Consider the following 21,001-nt stretch of genomic DNA (forward strand, 5'->3'; position numbering starts at 1 on the left):
CATGTCTCTACCACCATCCTGGTCACAAGACCAGTCCACCACAGCCCATATGACACCTGATCCCACAGACGTAAACTGCTAAACTGGACCTGGTGTCTCATATCCTAGTATCCCTACTTGCTTTTCCTACAACAGTGGTCAAGTTTCTGACTTCTCCGTTCCCTAAAATAGAGACTTTTCATACATGTGCCTGTGGGATAACTGGAAGGTTGGCTACAAGGGCATTCAGTGTTAGTCATCATCCAGGTGCTGTAAAACAATGATTATTATGAAAAGGATTAACATGAAGAGGAGTTAGAGATAACAAGGGCTGTGGATGCATGAGGGTGTGGCCATTTGAGCACTAGCAGACATACATGTTCGTACTGTTTATTGCAAAAACCTCAGTGCTGTGCAAAGACCTCGGGGCTTGACATTGGATCGCAGAGGGCTTCCTTCTCACCAGTCATGCAGTGTTGGTCCTTCCTGCAAACAACTTCGTAGATAAAATGCTTCCTGTAATCACTCATCACTTGACTGTTGGGTTCTGGGTATCATGATGAGTGAGCACAGTCCTACTCTCAAGGAGAGCACGTTCTGTTGAGAGAGGCCCACATCCTCGTGATGCAAGGCCCAATGTGCCAGGTGCTGTAAGTACCTCAGGAAGGCAAGAAGGAGGGAGGAAGAAAGGGAGATTGTCCTGTGGGCCAGACACTGTTAGTCACTTTGCCAGGACAAAGTGACATTTGAACTGAGCTTTTAAAGGCGGGTAGGATTTCCAAAGGCAGGGTAAATGTTTTTCAGGTAGAGAACAGTACGAATGAACAAGGGGTAGGGACTACAGGATGTGTTTGGAAACCAGTGAAGCAACTGAGTTTGGATAAAATTCTTCCTGGTGAGGGTCGGAGTGGGAGCCCCTCGCCCACAGCCTCCCAAATATTTATTTTCTCTGCCTGCGAATGTCTAAGGTACTTGACTCCAACCATACAATTTGGCAACTGATATGCTATTTTCAAGTGCTCAACATAAAAAAAAAGTTGGATATTAAATCATATTTTTATCTTATTTCTGTAGAATTGGGGAGGTTCAGAAATGGAAGGGACTGCAGCAGTCATCTAGTCCATCCCTGGCAGTGTGCAGAAACGTCTATGCCAGTAATTCTCAAACTTGAGCATGCATCAGAATCACCTGGAGGTCTTGTTAAAGCACAGATTGCTGGGCCCACCCCCAGAGTTTCTGATTCAGTAGATCTGGGGTGGGGTCTGAGAACTTGCATTCGTAACAAGTTCCCTGGTGCTGCTGATACTGTTTTACCCCTTGCAAACTGTTTTGTGTAATACTTCTTGCATCCTCTACTTGAACACCTCTAGTGGTGGTAGACCACTACCACCCAAAGTACCCACCCAATATTCTTTGTTGAACAGCTCCAGTTGTTCAAAGTTTTTCCCTCATATTGCTTTCTGATCTGCCTCTGCTTCTAACCATTGCTCCTAATTTTGCTGAGGTTCCACTCAGAACAGGTATATAGATGGTGGTTAAATCATGAGTACCGGAGTTAGGCCACCTGGGTTCATATCCTGGCTCTACCACTTACTGTGTGACCTTGGGCAAGTCACTCAACTTTTCTGAATTTTCCTTGCCTGTAAATGAGCATAATAAAAACACCTACATTGTAGGATTGATGTTTAGACTAAACGGGAAAGTGTATGAAAACCATTTATTATGGTGCTTAGCATATAGCAAGTACTCAATAAACATTGGCTATGATCATTAGCTAGTTTTCTTTTTCTATATGAGAGCCTATCAGATCTCTGAGGAAAGGTATCAGTCTCCTTAATGTTTCTTCTTTCTTGGCTAAATAATCCCAGTTCCTTCAACTATTCCTTTTACAATGGTTTCAATATTTTCTTCTCCTTGTCACTCTTGTCTGAATAGAGTCCAGTTTGTCAAGCTCCCTTAAAAAGTGTGGGGCTCAGACCTGCCTCAGGCTAGTCAGAGCATTGTGTGTTTGCTGCAGCCAAATATCACTTTAGCTTTTGTGGCTCGTTTCCACATTTCATTCGACCACATTAAACTTTCAGGCAATGAAGATGCCAGGAGCCACATCTGCATGTAGAGAGTAAATATTGTTATTCAGTCACATTTCCCCTCATAGCTTCCCTGGCTGTACCCACACATGGCTCTCAGTGTGTGTGAGCATGTGGGGTGTTGGTGGGAGAGAGGACCTCTGATCCTAGGTCTGATTCTGTGCTTACACTTGCTTATGACCAGGGTGACGGTTGGTAGCCCGGGTGGCTCTGAGGAAGCATATCAGAGGCTGGTGGAGAAGAGGGGTCAACTACCCTTCTCTGCCTTGGCCTCAGCAGCGCCTGGTTCCAGGGCCCGGTATCTCCCCTGAGAAAGGTGAACTGACACCCTGGTGGGGCTAACAGTTCTCTGGAAGGAAACCAAGCCTCAGAGCCAGATGGCACCTATACCAAAGCCATGTGGGGTGAGGGCGTTTCGGCAACCCCCTCCACACACCCCGCCCCCCCACCAAACACACACTCAGCCACTGTCCCGACTGGCCTTTTCCCCAAGAGTCCTTGGTAATACAATACGAGGAGGGAGTCAGGGCTGTTTTGTTGTGGAGACAGGTGGCAGCTGCAGGGTATCAAGACCGACAGGGCAGGCATTCAAAACGCCTCCTTTGTAATTTCCAGTCTGAAGTGAATGGCTCCCTGGAAATATTGGCCTCACATTCTGTCATGACTTTTTAAACAGAAGGCAGAGAAAATCTGCCTGCCCAAGCCACTGTGGTGTCCTGCAGAGTCTGTTTTGTCCCTCTCTGACCATAGAGGATACCAGGTTCCTTTGCAGCCAGTCCTCCCACTGATGGCTACACGCTGCCACCTGCTCTGTGCACTGATTTCTACTGAGATGACCTGAGTTTCCCTGGGCACAGCAGCCTGGCAGAAATGGCTGAATAGCCACAGCTCTGTCTGTCCTGTGGGCGAGGGCACTTCCCCCCACTACCACAAAGCCACACTGCACTATGTGAGCAAATTCAGAGAATGCGCCTCTCCCCAGCTCAGGGCTGCACTGCTTCCAGGACACCAAAGTAACAAGAGCAGCTCCAGACCCCCATCCTCCTCTGCACATCGACTCCTGAGAGCCACCCCATCAAGCTATACCACATGAATCTCCGTAAGGCTCCTGCCAAGCTCTCTTTGGCCAAAGGAGTTGAGGAATCCGGTCTCCTCTACTTTGTGATGTCCCCCGCTTCCTTAGCCTTTCCACAGGCACAAGGAATCCCATTGCCTTTGTGGTGCATTATATTTAAACCAGGGATTTAACATTTTGTCCTTTAGGGTCTTTCCAATCTGATCCAGGGGTAAGGAAAATCTAGTGTTCTGGAAATACGGTGGAACACAGCTCTACAGGGTCCTCAGGCCTCCCCTGACCTGATACTAAGGTGCTGAAATGAGTTGCAGGCGTGCATGTGCCATAACTGGTGGGGGCCCAAAGGCTGTACTCTACCCGCAGGCAAATCAGATTGGACTATCCCCATCCTGACCTGGGCTTCTGAGAAGAAAACACACCTTCAGTGGATAAGGAAGGCAAGCATTACTTTTCTTTTGGGCACATTAGAATTCTAAAGCAATGAGGGAAAATGGGGTGGACACAGATTAGTTTGCTCTCCAGGCCAGCATGTCAGGGGGCATGGGAACCATTCTGATGGAGGAAATGCTCGAGGCAGGGGTATCTCTTCATCCCTCAAATTGTGCCACTGACTTGAGCCAACTTGTCTGCTCCTGGTTCCTGATTCTTTCTCATAGGCCCTTTACTTCTGGGTAGGGTGGTCCCAGTTTCTCTGGGGCGTGGAGGGTACAGTCAGGCTGAGGCTGTGGCGCCGAGATCCTTGCCACTCTTCTTGCTGTTCTCCTGCTCCCAAGCTTGTCTGTTGGGAGCCCTTGAGAGGCTGACTCTTTTAAGACAAGATCCAAACTTCCCAAGGACCTCTGATCCGCAGTTTCTGTGTCCCTCAGAGAAGGGCAAACAGAGACCCTATTAATCCACACTATAAGAGTTCCCAGACCTGCGTACATGCAGGAACCCAGAACAGGGCATGTTCTTGCTCTGGGCCTCAATTTTTCTTTCGGTGGAAAAGGATTGTGCATTCTGATCCCTCAGCTGGGAAAAGGAATGACTGCTAAAATACCCTTTGCAGCCAGCTGCGAATGTTAATAATTCACAACTCTCCAGGGTCTTCAGCCTTCCCTGACCTGACACCAGGTTGCTGAAAACGCTAGAAAGTTCAGATCAGCAATCTTGTGGGGCCACAATGCGTGATGCTGCAAAGCAGAGTGGCTGCCTTTCTTCCCACCCATTATTATGCACTGCTATAAACATTTATCTCAGTCCTGCTTCTGGACTCTGGCCTAAGAATTCCTCCAAAGGTATGCAAACTACACAGGCTGCTTCTTCAGATGGTGGATGAGGCCAGAGTAGCATGGGCGGGCTAGAAAGGGGGGACTCCATAAACATTAACTCAGGACAGGGACAGAAAACCACTGGAGCTAAAAATGCCAGGCTGTAAGTAAGTTAATGAGATACCAAAAAGACAGGGGAATACTGGGGCAATCAGATCTGAAATTGGGATACAGATTCAGGAGTATCAGAGATGGATCCTAAATACAAAGGGTGAAGCCTAGAATCTTATACATAAAAACATCCCGATGGTCCCCACAGAGCCAGGCAGAGTGGTATAGTAGAAAGGGTATTGACCTTGGAAACAAAAGCTCAGGCAGGGTCTTAACCCTGTCCCTGCTATGAACTTTGGATGACCTTACCTAAGTCAATTCACCTCTCTGGGTCCTTTTTTAGAGTCCAAAAATTGAGGTGGTAGGATCAAAGCTTCCTGACCAGGGTGCCCAGTGGTGCCCAGGTGTGCCAGATGGGTTATGGGAATACCAGGATAATGATCCCTTTGGCTTTTGAATAGACTGGGCAGGGCAGAGGGCAGCTGAAACCCTCAGGTAGGTCACTTCCAGCCTTGAAGAACTTCTGTTTACTTCAGTATGCTCGACACATATCATAATTTCTAAGGTTTTTAAATTTCTTAACCTCATTAATTGTCAGATATTATATACAGAAAAGTACATGAATGAAAATGCATAGCTCAATAATTTATCATAACCACCTATGCAGCCACCACTCAGCTCAAGAACTAGAATCTTGCCACCATCCCAAAAGTCACTGTAGTGAGTGACTGCCTAAACAGCACCCCAAAAGTTCTGATATTTGGACATTATGTAAATGGAATCATAGAATGAAAACAAATGAACTCCAGCTACATACAGCAACATGGATGAATCTCATAAACATCATGTTGAATAAAATAAGCCAGACACAACCCCTGAACCATTTATTGAAAATGGCCATTCTTTTTTTTTACTTACCTCCTACGAGTTGTAGAGATATTTTATTTTTTTCAGTTGTACATTAGGTGAAGGCTTACAGCTCAGGTTAGTTTCTCATACAAACATTTATACACACATTGTTATATGACCCTAGTTGCTATCCCTATAATGTGACCACACATTCCTCCTTTCCACTCTGGATTTCCCATGTCCATTCAACCAGCTCCTATCCCTTTCTGCCTTCTCATCTTGCCTCCAGACAGGAGCTGCCCGTTTAGTCTTGTGTATCTACTTGAACTAAGAAGCACACTCTTCATGACTATCATTTTATGTCTTATAGTCCAGTGTATTCTTTGTCTGAAGAGTTGGCTTCGGGAATGGTTTTAGTTCTGGATTAACAGAGAGTCCAGGGGCCGTGTCTTCTGGGGTTCCTCCAGTCTCAGACCATTAAGTCTGGTCTTTTTTTACCAGAATTTGAGTTCTGCACCCTACTTTTCTTCTGTGCCATCAGAGACTCTCTGTTGTGTTCCCTGTCAGGGTGGTCACTGATGATGGCCAAGCACCATCTCGTTCTTCTGGTCTCAAGCTGATGGAGTCTCTGGTTTATGTGGCCCCTTTTGTCTCTTGGGCTAATATTTTCCTTGTGTCTTTTGTGTTCTTCATTCTTCTTTGCTCCAGGTGGGTTGGGACCAGTTGATGCATCTTAGATGGCTGCTTGCTAGCTTTTAAGACCTCAGATGCCACTCACCAAAGTGGGATGCAGAACATTTTCTTAATAAACTTTGTTATGCCAATTGGCCTAGATGTCCCCTGAAACCGTGGTTCCCAGACCCCTACCCCTGCTACTCTGTCCCTCGAAGTGTTTGGTTGTATTCAGGAAACTTCTTAGCTTTTGTTTAGTTCAGCTGTGCTGACTTCCCTTGTAGTGTGTGCTGTCCTTCCCTTCACCTAAGATAATTCTTGTCTACTATCTAGTTAGTGAATAACTGGCTCCCTCACTCTCCACCCTCATAACCATCAAAGAATGTTTTCTTCTGTGTTTAAACCTTTTCTTGAGTTCCTATAATAGTGGTCTCATACAATATATGTCCTTTTGTGACTAATTTCACTCAGCATAATGACTTCCAGATTCATTCATGTTATGAGATATTTCACGGGTTCATCATGGTTCTTTATCTTTGCTTAGTATTTCATTGTGTGAATATACCATAATTTGTTTAACTATTCATCTGTTGATAGGCACCTAGGTTGTTTCCATCTTTTTACTATTGTGAACAGTGCTGCAAAGAACATGAGTGTGCATATATCTATTTGTGTGACAGCTGTTATTTCTCTAGAATATATTTCAAGGAGGGGGATTGCTGGATCCTATTGTACTTCTATTGCTAGCTTTTTAAGGAAATGCCAAATCGATTTTCAAAGTGGTTGTACCATTTTACATTCCTACCAGTAGTGTATAAGTGTTCCAGTCTCTCCACAACCTCTCCAACATTTATTTTTTTGTGTTTTTTGGGTTAAGGCTAGCCTTTTGGGGGTGAGATGGTATCTCACTGTAGTGTTGCTTTGCATTTCTCTAATGGCTAATGATCGTGAGCATTTCTTCATATGTCTGTTAGCCACCTGAATGTCTTCTTTGGTGAAGTACCTGTTCATATCCTTTGCCCATTTTTAAATTAGGTTATTTGTCTTTTTGTGGTTGAAGTTTTGCAGTATCTTGTAGATTTTAGAGATTAGACCCTGATGGTAGCCAAAATTTTTTTCGCAGTCTGTAGGTTGTCTTTTGATTCTTTTGGTGAAGTCTTTTGATGAGCATAAGTGTTTGATTTTTAGGAACTCCCAGTTATCTAATCTCTCTTCTGGTGTTTGTGCATTGTTAGTTATGGTTTGTAGTCTGTTTATGCCATGTATTGGGACTCCTAGCATTATCCCTATTTTTTCTTCCATAATCTTTATCATTTTCAATTTTATATTTAGGTCTTTGATCCATTTTAAGTTAGTTTTTGTGCATGGTGTGAAGTATAGGTCTTGTTTCAGTTTTTTGCAGATGGATATCCAATTATGCCAGCACCATTTGTTAAAGAGACTGTCTTTTCCCCATTTAATGGACTTTGGGCCTTTGTCAAATACCAGCTGCTCATAGGTGGATGCATTTATGTCTGGATTCTCAATTCTGTTCCATTGGTCTTTGTATCTGTTGTTGTACCAGTACCAGGCTGTTTTGACTACCGTGGTGGTATAATAGGTTCTAAAATCAGGTGGTGTGAGGCCTCCCACTTTGTTCTTCTTCCTGAGTAATGCTTTACTTATCTGGAGCCTCTTCCCTTTCCACATGAAGTTGGTGATTTGTTTCTCCATCTCATTAAAAAATGCCTTTGGAATTTGAATCAGGATGGCATTGTATCTGTAGATTGCTTTGGGTAGAATTAACATTTTCACAATGTTTGAGTCTTTCTATCTGTGGTCAACGTATGTTTTTCCACTTATGTAGGTCTCTTTTGGCTTCTTGCAGTAGTGTCTTGTAGTTTTCTTTGTATAGTTCTTTTACATCTCTAGTTAGATTTATTCCTAAGTATTTTGTCTTCTTGGGAGCTATTGTAAATGGTATTGATTTGGTGATTTCCTCTTTGAAGTTCTCTTTGTTGGTGTGGCGGAATCTAACTGATTTTTGTAAGTTTATCTTATATCCTAAAATTTTGCTGAAATCTTCTATTAGTTCCAATAGTTTTCTTGTGGATTCTTTGGTGTTTTCTGTGTATAAGGTCAAATCATCTGCAAATAGGGATACTTTGACTTCTTCCTTACCAATTTGGATGCCCCTTATTTCCTTTGTAACCTAATGACTCTGGCTAGGACCTTCAGCACAATGTTGAATAAGAGTGGTGATAAAGGGTATTCTTGTCTGGTTCCTGTACTCAAGGAGAATGCTTTCAGACTCTCTCCATTTAGGATGATGTTGACTGTTGGCTTTGTATAAATGCCCTTTATTATGTTAAGGAATTTCCCTTCTTTTCCTATTTTGCTGAGACTTTTTATCATGAATGGGTGTTGGACTTTGTCAAATGCCTAAAAAAGGCCGCTCTTTCGCTCTGTTCTTTGTCGTAAATCGACATAAATCATATAGGTATGGGTCTATTTCTGGGCTTTCTAAGCTATGCCACTGGTCCATTTGTCTATCTTGTGCTAGTACTATATTAAAGTGGTTATTGTCACTCTACCGTCTTGATATCTACTAGAGGAACTCCTTCCTTATTTATTTATTTTTTTTCAGAACTAGCTTATCCAGCTCCATCAACAAACAAACAAAGCTTGTGGGAAGTTTGACTGGAATTACATTAATCTGTAAATCAATCTGGAGAGAATTGACATCTTTACAGTACTGAGTCTTCCAATCCATGAATATGGTGTAATCTTCATTTACTGGAATTTTCTTTAATTGCTTTCAGTGATTTTTTTTTAATAGTTTTCTACAAGTATGCCAAAATATTGATCCCTTCAACCTTTGGAGAGTCTGGGCAGAACTCAGGGCAGCTGGTCTCGGCAAGTCTTTCCAGTCTTGAACAACCTCATCTATTTACTCTAGTATGCTATACAAATATTATCATTTTCTATGTATGGCATGATGGGAAAAAGATTGGGAAGCCTTGTGAAGTATTTCTAATTTTCTGTTTCTGACTAGTTGCACAAAACACTGTGTTGTGAGCAGGCGGGAGTGTCATCCATTACTGTTCCAAACACCCCAAACTCCCAAGTTGCTCATAGGGCACCTCTAGCTCATTTATTTTCATCAGCCTGTTTGTACAATGTGTGCCCGTAAATTAAGAGGATTTATTCCTTCAAAAATGAGAATAATGATGTTATCATGTACCAAGCATTTACCAGGTTCTGAATACTTTACAAAAGTCTTCTTACTTAGTTCTCCAGCCAGTTCTATGACATTGTTAGTGTTATGATTATTATACAGATAAGAAAGCTGGAGCTTTGAGATGCAAAGTAACTACTAAGTGGTAGAACTACTATTTCTGGAACTATGACAGACTAAATAATCTGAAAACCCTCATAATAAAGTTCACAGAAATACTGGGTAAAATGCATCAAGCATTTTTTCAAATAGGTAGTTGAACTTGGAAGAAAGGAAAAATAAATCTCTAAGGTCCAGAATGAAAAGAAAATGGAAAACCAGTAGCCAAACAGTTTGTGTTTCACCGGGTCACTTTGGGACAGGAGGTGAAAGCTAGGAACTGAGACCCTGCATAGAGCTGATACCCTCAAACGTTACATTCCCAGTGAAAGGGTAGGAGAAAAACCAGCCCTGCTGGCAAAAGGAGTTTTATTCATTTACTTATTCAATTAATTCATTTGACAACATTTTTGAAAAGGCTTATATTCTAGGCACTTGGGATATAGTGAACCAAACAAATACATACCCCTGCCCCTGTGGATATATATATATATATATATGTATATATAAGTCTGACAGATTGTCACTATTAGATATTTGTTAGGATAGAAGGGAGATTGGGAGATGAGTGACTGCTTCACGGGAGAACTGCCTTAAAATTTTGTTTGTTTGTTTGTTTCAGATAAATGTTTCCAGAATCAATTTTACTGACTTAGGCTCCTTAAAAAAAAAAAAAAAAAAAGATATTTTTACATGCAATATAATTCATCTATTTGAGGTGTATAATTTGATGAATTTTGGTAATTTTAGACAACATGTAGCCACTCCCAACACTCAATAAAGGTCAATTCCCTCACTTGAAAAAGTTTCCTCTTTAGGCCCTAGATTTTAAGAGGGACACTGACAAATCAGCTGGGAGTTCAGGGTGATAAGAAATCTTGAAGTTATGGTATAGGCTTATGCTATATGAAATATTCCATAGGCCTATGGAATGAGGGGCATTCAATGAATCCCAGAGAAGAGAAGACTTATGGGGGATATAAATTAAAAAAACCAAACCCATTGCCGTTGAGTAGATTCCAACTCATAGTGACCCTATGGGACAGAGTAGAACTGCCACATAGGGTTTCAAGGAGCAGCTGGTGAATTCAAACTGCAGCTGAGCTTTTGGTTAGCAACTGAGCTCTTAACCACTGTGCCACCAAGGCTTCTCTGGGGGACATAGCTGCCTTCAGATACCTGAAGGGCTGCTATGTAGAATAAAGAATAGATTTAGGGTATAGAGCTCAAGAAGGAACCTTTAGGACTTATGGGTAGAGGTGAGAGAAATTTTGACTAAAAATAAAGAATACATTTCTAAAAACAATATAATAACAACTATTCACAGATGGTGAAAGTAAGTGACACTCAGCGAGTTAAAATTAAACTACCCTAGATTAAACACCCGGGAAGTGGCAGAGCCAGAATTTGAACCCAGGTGTTCTGGTGCTAAATCCTGATTTTCCCATTGTACCCTGCTGCTTTGGAAGATACGCAGAAGGCCCACAGGGCCCAGCTTCAGGTGGAAAATAACTGGTATGAGGAAGCTACTCAGGTGTTTGTCATTTTCAGCCATTTACCAACTGGCTCAGGCCATGGCTTTGTTGGGGGCAAAGCCAAGGCACAGGGAAGGCAAGAGGCCTTTCCAGCGTGGGTGGAGGAAGGGTGAGGCCACCCCGTCCTCAGCTATGATTTGCTTTGCGTCACTGGCCAGAGCAATCTCTTGCCCTGATTTCCAGTGTGAGCTGAGGATGCAGGTCAGTGAGAAACCCGGTGGTAGATTTGCCTGTGTGGGTGCTGCTGATAGGGATCAGCTGCTGATCCTGGCTGGGGCCTGAGGCTGTGCATAAGGACATGAGAAGCAAGAGCATGAGCAGGGCTGAGAAGCTTTTGAAAATGCCTTCCATCTACCCAGCTGAGCTTGCCTGAGACACAGGAAGAAAAATACAATTGTCATTAGCTTGGAGACTGGAAACAGAGCACCCTCAGGTGAGAGAGATTAAAAAAAAAAAAGAAAAGGCCTAGGAGAGAGGGTATAAGAGGAAGAGAGCTTGGGAAAGAAGAACAGGGGCTTTGATGGCTGAACTCCCAGGGAGTATGCAAGTAAGAACTTCCAGGGCGGGTATCTTGCCCTGTTGACTTGGGCTTAATGGCCTGCTGGCCTTCTACTGGGGCCATGGGTGGGAGCTGCACAGGCTGCTGCTCCCCAGGAAGGCCTCCGTGTGTGAGGCTGCTCGGGCGATGGCAGCCTGGCTCAGCCCTGACCTTTGCATGGGGACAGTGGAAACTCCTAATGGGATTGGGTATTTTTTAGGTGTTGGTTGGCTGTGATCTAGGCATTTGCCTAAGGGAGGGAGCCGAGGAAGGCAGAGGCACTTTCTCCCTGGCCATCCTCTATTCTTGTCTCTGTCCTAGTCTCTGGGAAGGGCAGGCCAGGAGCAGCATCCCCGGGCAGTCAGGCAGGTGGGCCTGAGCATCTGAGTTTGCTGAGGGTTTTTCAGGCTTGCCTAGGCAGCTGGTAGGAAGGAGGACAGAGGTCACTTGAACTCAGACCACAAGTTCCTGTTAAATACATCAGCTTTTAAATCAATCTTTGTTCAAAGTCCAGTGAGTTCCAAGACTAGTGCTCATCAGCAGATAGAGTTCCTGTGCGAATGGAGCAGCTCCTCTCCCTTCCAGATCCAGGTAAGAACTTCTGACTCTTTGTACCCCGACCAAGGGTGCCTGTCACCTGGCCCTGGACCACCACCTTTCTCTTCTTTTTACTTTTCCAAGCAAGTAGCTGGCTTTTCAGGACAGAAGAGAGGCCCACGGGCAAGTTGTCATTGGCCAGGCCCCTGGGTGGGGAAGCAGTGGGGAGTGTCCACATCTGAAATTCTCTCTGCTTGAGATGCCCCTGACCCTTGCAGGTTAGGGACTGCTCCACAAAGCAGTTTGTGGGACTGAGCCTTAGAGAAAGCTTTCCCAGGGTCATATGGGGTTTGATGTTCAGCCAAAGGGAGACCTCCCAGGTCACCAGGAAATTAACTCCAAGACCTTCCTCACTATCAAAGGGCTTTGGGTATTTGAGATTTTCTTCTGGAAGCTGGCTGTAAAGAACACAATGTAAGTTAACTTTCCCATTAGGTAACAGAAACGGGCATTTCTATCTTTTTTAAAAATCACATTATAGCACTAAACAATGAGGAAAAACCAGGGGATTTCCAGGCAGGCTAAATTTAAGAATGTAGAACCCCAGTTTCTTCCCTTTGGAGATTTCTAATTCTTCAGGTCTTGTGTAAGTTTGAAAATCTTTTTTTAAAGATACCCCAGATGATTCTAATGTGTAGGCAGGTTTGGGAACCGATAGGAGCTTATTTCTAAGCAAGAGACTTAAGAGACTTAAGTGGCTTTCACCTAAGGGTTCACCATGGAGGCAGTCTGGGTTGGCCCCACAAGAGGAACACATTCCTCCTAGTTTACAGCCCCTGCAATGTAGCACCAACACATTCAGTTCCATATCCAGAAGTCACAGGGCTGAGTGTCTCAGGCTATGGTCGTCTGGTCACCTGGAGTCACATGTTCTTCCCGCAGCAACTAACTGAGGGACTTTGAGTTTGTGTAAATCATTCTTATATTTGACTCTTTCGTATGTTCTTTGTATCATAAAATATGAAGTAGTTAGTAAGGATGTCTTACATTCATAGCCCACTTGCTAGGCAGCTACATATCCTTGAGGGGAAGGAACATAGGGTTGGGGGAAGAACTGGGTTTTGATTCAGTTGTTAGTGGCAAGTCATTAGAGAAGTCACTTAGCCAATCTGAGCCTTGATGTCACCATCTGTTAAATGAAGACCTCATTGTAGCCCCAGGGCTGTACCGAAAATTATTAGTATGAATGCATTTAGGGGACTAAAAGCAGAAAAGTGTAAGGTACTTATGTTATAATGTGTGTATCCGAAGGTCAGGAGACTTATCTCAGTCTTTTAATCTCACTGAACCTCTGTCTAAAACCAAAAACTAAACCCATTGCCATCGAGTTGATTCGACTCATAGTGACCTATGGGACAGAGTAGAACTCCCCCATAGGGTTTCCAAGGAGCAGCTGGTGGATTCAAACTGCCAGCCTTTTGGTTAGCAGCTGTAGCTTTTAAACCACTGTGTCACCAGGGCTCCATGAACCATTATTTACTCACCTGTAAATGAGGAGTTGAAACTAGATTATCACAAATGTGTTTTCCAGCCCACCAAGGATAAGATAGATGCTGGGGCTTTGAAACTAGAGTTGTCATTGGCCTCCTGAAGCTGGCCCATTTCTAGGGAATATCTTCCTTGCAGGGCTGGAGGTGTTAGCCCCGGTGGTCTCACTGTCTGCATTCCCAGAGCAGGTATATGTAGTGCCAAGGAATATTCAAAGCCTCAGCCCACTGCTTTCCCCACACTAGCTTTTAGGGCTCTGCCTCTGGTTTCAGAGTGCCCTTCCTGGGACCACAGACTCTGAAATGGTCTTCCCCTTCCTCAGATCTTTGCATGACTACTTTCTTATTATTTGGGTATGAATTCAAATGCCACATCCCCAGGAAGGGCTTTCTAAATCCACCTCCCTCCTCCATCCCACCACTCTTTTTCATTCATAGCCTTTATCAGAAATCTTGTTCTTACTTGCCACCTGTGCCAGATCTTAAGCTTCAAGAGTGCAGGGATCTTGTCCTTTGTGGTACCTATCTACATATTCCAAGCCCTTAAAGCAGTATCTGGCACAGAGTAGTTGCTTAGATTTGGAAAAGTGGAAGTTAGTGTGGTAGCGAAGGAGCTGGAAGAACAGAAGCAGGATGTTTTGATAAGTTCCTCAGGAAAGGAGGCTGAAGAATTCAGATACTCTCAGATCATCTTCAGCCCAGAGTCTGAGCATGAGGGAATGGGCTTCTCTGGCCACATCTTGGGTAAATGATTTTCATATTGGTTGCAGAGGAATTTGAGAGTAGCAAGCTAGAGCTAGACATGTTTTTCTCAAGATCTCAGCAAGCCCTTTCCTTGGTCCTTCATGAGGGAATGCACAGGTCCCCTTAGTCTCTTTGCCTGGTGGGTACCATGGCTTTGGAATTTGAAACCTGCATTCCAGACTCTACCTCTTATGTTCTAAATCTCAATTTACTCTTCAGTCAAGTGGGTATAATAGAACCTAGCTCCTAAAGTTATGAGGATTAGGTGGGAGAATACACATAGTGCCCAGAACATCTTAGTGCTGCTATTATGATGCCCTTCAGACAGCTTGCAGTGTGCATTGCCCCAGGGAAGAAAGGAACCCTGGCAGTGGCAAGGAGTTTTGATAAACAGGAAAGATGGCCCCTCACCTGCTCTGTGGCTGCTGTGGAGGGTTTGTTCCTGGCCTGAGCTTCTATGCCCACCAGTTTTTGAGGCTCCAAGCCTGGTCAGAGGCACAGATGATCTGGATTCAGGAAACTGGGTGAAGCCATTGAAGGCTGGGCTCCTACTAGGAACACTAAACTAATGGACCCAAAAAACCCATTAGCTTTCCACCAATTGTATTGAGTGCATCCTTGGTGTGAGAATAGACAGGGGCTGCTGCCTGTTTTTAGGGAGCTTATCTTGATGGGGACACACAGCATCAACACTGAAGCTCCTCCATAATAGGTGCCTACAGCACTGAGTCCAAGGCCCTTCTGTCTAACCTGACCTCCTTTCAACATAGACCTCTGCTCTGGTCTTTCTGAACCATTCACCTTTCTCTGAACACACCTTTACCTGTGCTGTTCCTTCTGCCTGGGATGCCTTCCCCTCTGGGTAAGGCTTGAATACTCCTAGCATTAAAGCTTTCCCATCTTTCTCAGCCTAGCTGGTTGTGTTCTCACAACACAGCATACCTCTCACAGTTGGGAGACTGCGTAGGTGGTGGAAGGAGCCCAGACTGAACTGGGTTTGAATCCAGGTGCTGTTGTTATGTAAATAGCCGTGAAAAACCAATTTAACTTTTCAGAGTCTTTTTTTTTTTTTTTGCTTATAAAATGGACCATTAGGACTAAACGAGAACTTATACGAACGGAAGGTACCTAGGCTGGTGCCTAGAGCCTAGTAGGAGCTTGATAAATGCTGGATAGCAATACTAAAACATTTTCATTTAAATATTCCAGTCCCCATGCCATTGTCTTGTTGTTCTGTACTTATGTTTTGTAATCTCCCCACGCTGTGTCTAATCTGGGTTGAGCTTTGATACCTGCCCTACCGAACTAAAACCAAACCCATTGCCATCGAGTCGATTCTGACTCATAGCAAGCCTATAGGACAGAGTAGAATTGCCCCATAGGATTTCCAAGGAGCCACTAGTGGATTCAAACTGCTGACATTTTGGTTAGCGGCTTTCTTAGTCATCTAGTGCTGCTGTAACAGAAATACCACAAGTGGATAGCTTTAACAAAGAGAAATTTATTCTCTCATAGTCCAGTAGGCTACAAGTCCAAATTCAGGGCATCAGCTGCAGAAGGCTTTGTGTCTCTGTTGGCTCTGGAGGAAGGACCTTGTGATGCATCAGTCTTCCCTTGGTCTGGGAGCATCTCACCGCAGGAACCTCAGGTCCAAAGGAAGCACTCTGCTCCTGGCCTGCTTTCTTGGTGGTATGAGGTGCCCATGTGTCTCTGCTCGCTTCTCTTATATCTCAAAAGAGATTGGCTTAAGACACTATCTAATCTTGTAGACCTTGTAGATAGATAACGGCCGCTAAGCTATCTTATTACATCATAGTGATAAAGTTTACAACACATAAGGAAATCACATCAGATTATAAAATGGTACACAGTCATACAATACTGGGAATCATGACCCAGCCAAGTTGACAGATATTTTTCTGGGAGACAATTCAATCCATGACAGCAGCCAAGCTCTTAACCACTGTGCCACCAGGGTTCCACCTGCCCCACGGTATGTGCTAAATATAACTTGTTGAATGTGTAAGGAATACTTGAAACTCAGAGGACAGAGTGATAATCTTCAGACCAGGGCTTTGAATGCCTTCACTCCGGTTTGAATCACTGCTGAGAATTTGCATTTCTAACAAGTTTCCTGGTGATGCTAATACTGCTGGTTGGGGACCAACTCTGAGAACCTCTAGTAGGGCAGTAGTTCTCAGAAATTTATTATACATAAGGATGAACCTGGGGATCTTGTTAAAATGTAGATTCTGAGTCAGTATATCCTGGGTGGAAATGTAAATTCTCAGCAGGGGTTTGAACTGGAACGAACCGGTTCGAAGCTCTGCTTCAGACTGTGGTGGCCAGGAAAGAATTTGTATGTAATCTAAAATTTGAACTGAGCCTTGCAAGTGGGTAGGTCTTGAATTGATTCCTTGGGAGGATAAATGTTTCCTTAGCACCTATGAATAAGTAGAGTGGGGAAGGTGTTCCAGGCAGAGCATGTGCTTGAGCAAAGGGCAGGCTGGGTAAGGGTAACCATGCACAGACCAGTTTGATGCCTGTTGAGGGGATGTGTGGGACTGGATGGTGCTAAGCCTTAATGTCAGAGTAAGGAGTCTGGGCTTTTGTTTGTTGAATGAATTTTTAGGAACTGACATGATGGGTCAGGCTGGGAAGTTGTCTGGAGGCAGTGATTGGGAGGGACTAGAAGGAATCCTAGTAGCTTGGTGGTTAAGCCCTTGGCTGCTAACCGACTGATAGCGACCCTTTAGGACAGAGTGGAACTGCCCCATAGGATTTCCAAGGCTGTATATAATACTGAGCCCTGGTGGTGCAGTGGTTAGACACTCACCTGCTAACAAAAAGTCTAGTTCCAACTCACCGGCTGCTCTGAGGGAGAAATCTGTGGCAGCCTGCTTCCATGAAGATTATATAAACCGAAAAACCAAACCAAATCCACTGCTGTTGAGTTGATTCCAACTCATAGTGATGCTATAGGACAGAGTTTCCAAGGTTGTAAATCTTTACAGAAGCAGACTTCCACATCTTTCTCCTGTGGAGCAGCTGGTGAGTTCAAACCACTGACCTTTTGGTTAGTAGGTGAGCGCTTTACAGTACCACCAGGGCTCCTTAAAGATTACATACAACCTTGGAAACCCTATGGGGCAGGTCTACTCTGTCCTATAGGGTCGCTATGTGTTGGAATCGACTCCATGGCAACAGGTTTAAAGGCAGAAGAACTTCCCACAGTAGCTCAGACATCATATGAAGAAAGTGAGGGGGTGGAAATGCAAGTTCAAAATATCTTGTCAAGCAGGGTAATGATTTGGGGAAATCCCTTGTTCGGCTGGCCCTGGGAATTGGCTTGGTTGTTTTCAGATACAGCTGTCAGTAGCCCAAGGGTGTCTTCTCTCTGTGGGTACCTCTGTTTCCATACAACATTGACTCTCTCTCCCAACTTGAAGAACTCTGAGATAAGCAAAGAAGTATGGAGGACCTTGACCTCTAGCCCAGAGTGTTGCATATAGGACAAAGTTATCATTTATGGTTGCTTGAGGGTAGGATGTGTACTCAATACCAGTGGGTCAAATGGTCTTTGAGATAAGTGGATTCCACTCCTTATCATAAATGAGAAATACAGACTACTCCCTGGGACTATGATCATTCTTCTCCAGATAATTCTCCATAGACTGTATTTCATTAATTTCCTGGCTAAGACCAAACAGTAACTAGCACAGTGGGAAAGTATAATTAGCAAATATATATTTTAGGGCCCTGTTTATTCTATTTTTGATATTATTTAAATATACTTGAGTGTTTGAATTTCCATAGGTCTTGCTTTTCAAAGAGGGAATCCAGGTGGCCTTAAGTGTGTTAATATTATGGGTAATAAAGATTATAGGATCTACTTTAGGCAAACTATTGTACTTCAGATGAAGGTTTACAGAGCAAATCAGTTTCTTATTAAACAATTAGTACACATATTGTTTTGTGACATTGGTTGCCAACCCCATGACATGTCAACACTCTCCTTTCTTGACCTTGGGTTCCCCATTACCAGCTTTCCTGTCCTCTCCTGCCTTCTCGTCCTTGCCCCTGGGCTAGTGTGCCCATTTAGTATCGTTTTGTTTTATAGGCCTGTGTAATCTTTGGCTGAAGGGTTAACCTCAGGAGTGACTTCAGTACTGAAGTTTCTCCATTCTCTGTCAGACCAGTAAGTCTGCTCTTTTTTTGTGAGTTAGAATTTTGTTCTACAGTTTTCTCAAACTCTGCCTGGGACCCTTTATTGTGATCCCTGTCAGAGCAGTTGGTGGTGGTAGCAGGGCATCATCTAGTTATGCTGGACTCAGTCTGGTGGAGGCTGTGGTAGTTGTGGTCCATTAGTCCTTGGACTAATCTTTCCATGTGTCTTTGGTTTCTTTTCTCCCTTTTTCCAGATGGGTGGGACCAGTAGAGTATCTTAGATGGCTGCTCACAAGCTTTTAATACCCTAGATGCTACCCACCAAAGTGGGATGTAGAACATTTTCTTTTTTTGTATGATTGTATTTTTGATGAAGGTTTACAGAACTAGCTTCTCATTAAAGAATTAGTACACATATATTGTTTTATGACATTGGTTACCAACCCCACAACATGTCAACACTCTCCCTTTTCAACCTTGGGTTCCCTATAACCAGTTTGCCTGTCCCCTCCTGCCTTCCGGTCCTTGGCCCCTGAGCTAGTGATCCCCTTTAGTCTTGTTTTGTTTTATGGGCCTGTCTTGTTTTATGGGGCTGTCTAATCTTTGGCTGAAGGGTGAACCTCAGGAGTGACTTCACTACTGAGCTAAAAGAGTGTCCGGGGCCATGCTCTCAGGATTTCTACAGTCTTTGTCAGGCCAGTAGATCTGGTCCTTTTTTGAGTTAGAATTTTGTTCTACATTTTTCTCCAGCTCTGTCTGGGACCCTGTATTGTGATTCCTGTCAGAGCAGTCAGTGGTGGTAGCCGGGCACCATCTAGTTGTACTGGACTCAGTCTGGTGGAGGCTGTGGTACTTGTGGTCCGTTAGTCGTTGGACTAATCTTTCCCTTGTGGCTTTGGTTTTCTTTATTCTCCCGTGCTCACAAAGGAGTGAGACCAGTGGAGTATCTTAGATGGCAGCTCACAGGCTTTTAAGACCCCAGACACTACTCACCAATGTAGAATGTAGAACATTTTCTTTATAAACTGTTATGCCAATTGAGCTAGATGTTCCCTGAGACCATGGTCCTCAGCCCAGTAATTCACTCCCTCAGGGAGTTTGGATGTCTCTATGAAACTTCCATGACCTTGCCTTGGTCAAGTTGTGCTCACTTCCCCAGTATTGTGTACTGTCTTACCCTTCACCAAAGTTACCACTTATCTGTTGTGTAGTTAGTGTTTTTCCCTCCCCCCTCACCTCCCTTCCCTAGCAACCATCAAAGATTGTTTCTTTCTGTTTGTAAATCTTTTCATGAGTTTTTATAATAGTGGTCTCATACAATATTTGTCCTTTTGTGATTGACTTATTTCACTCACATAATGCCCTCCAGATTCATCCATGTTGTGAGATATTTTGCAGATTCATCCATGTTGTGAGATATTTTGCAGATTCATCCATGTTGTGAGATATTTTGCAGATTCATCATTGTTCTTTATCATTGTATAGTATTTCATTGTGCGTATGTACCATAGTTTGTTTATCCATTCATCTATTGATGGGCACTTAGGTTGTTTCCATCTTTTTGCTATTGTGAACAATGCTGCAGTGAACATGAGTGTGTATATGTCTGTTCATGTCATGGCTCTTATTTTGCTAGGATATATTCCAAGGAGTGGGATTGCTGGATCATATGGTATTTCTATTTCTAGTTTTTTAAGGAAGTGCCATATTGTTTTCTGAAATGGTTGTATTGTTTTGTACTCCACCAGAAGTGCATAAGTGTTCCAAGCTCCCCGCAGCCTCTCCAACATTTGTTATTTTCTGATTTTTTTTGATTCATGTCAGTTATGTTGGGGTGAGATGGTATCTCATTGTAGTTTTGATTTGCATTTCTCTAATGACTAGTGATCTTGAGCATTTCCTCATGTGTGTTAGCCACCTGAATGTCATCTTTGGTGAAGTATCTGTTCATATCCTTTGCCCATTTTTCAACTGGATTATTTGTCTTTTTGTTGTAGAGGTGTTGGATTTTCCTGTAGATCTTAGAGATTAAACCTTTTTTTTTCCCCCGTCTGTAGACTCTCTTTTCACTCTCTTGGTGAAGTCTTCTGATGAGCATATGTGTTTTAATTTTAGAAGATCTCAGTTATCTAGCTTATCTTCTGATGTTTGTGTATTGTTAGTTATGGTTTGTATCCTACTTATGCCGTGTATTAGGGCCTCCAGCATTGACCCTATTTTTTCTTCTATGATCTTTATAGTGCTGGGTTTTATATTTAGGTCTCTGATCCATTTTGAATTAGTTTTTAAGTATGGTGTTGAAGTATGGGTCCTGTTTCATTTCTTTGCAGATGGACATCCAGTTTTGCCACCACCATTTGTTAAAAAGACTGCCTTCTCCCCCATTTAATGGGCTTTGGGCCTTTGTTGAAGACCAGGTGACCGTGGGTGGATGAATTTATATCTGGTTTCTCCATTCTGTTCCATTGGTCAATGTGTCTGTCATTGTACCAGTACCAGGTTGTTTTGACCCCTGTTGCTGTAGAGTAGGTTCTGACGTCAGGTAGTGCAAGTCCTCCTATTTTATACTTCTTCTGATTAGGTAAAGCACTACT

At 43.5% G+C, this 21,001-nt stretch overlaps 1 protein-coding gene across 2 annotated transcripts in view; it reads left to right on the forward strand.

Moving 5' to 3' along the window:
• PDZK1 (PDZ domain containing 1) overlaps window positions 1-21,001 on the forward strand; it is a 70,285-nt gene that overhangs the window by 2,493 nt on the left and 46,791 nt on the right. Inside the window, exon 1 of one of the 2 annotated variants that reach the window (XM_023734841.1) lies at window positions 11,929-12,003. The exons of the other annotated variant lie outside the window; for it this stretch is intronic. Within the exon in view, the coding sequence (XP_023590609.1) occupies window positions 11,973-12,003 (31 nt within the window). The 5' untranslated portion in view covers window positions 11,929-11,972. Of the gene's footprint in view, window positions 1-11,928; window positions 12,004-21,001 lie in introns of those variants that run through there. 2 annotated transcript variants of the gene reach the window in all.

The sequence above is a fragment of the Trichechus manatus genome, unplaced genomic scaffold (assembly GCF_000243295.1).
Source record: "Trichechus manatus latirostris isolate Lorelei unplaced genomic scaffold, TriManLat1.0 scaffold00073, whole genome shotgun sequence".
NCBI lineage: Eukaryota > Metazoa > Chordata > Mammalia > Sirenia > Trichechidae > Trichechus > Trichechus manatus.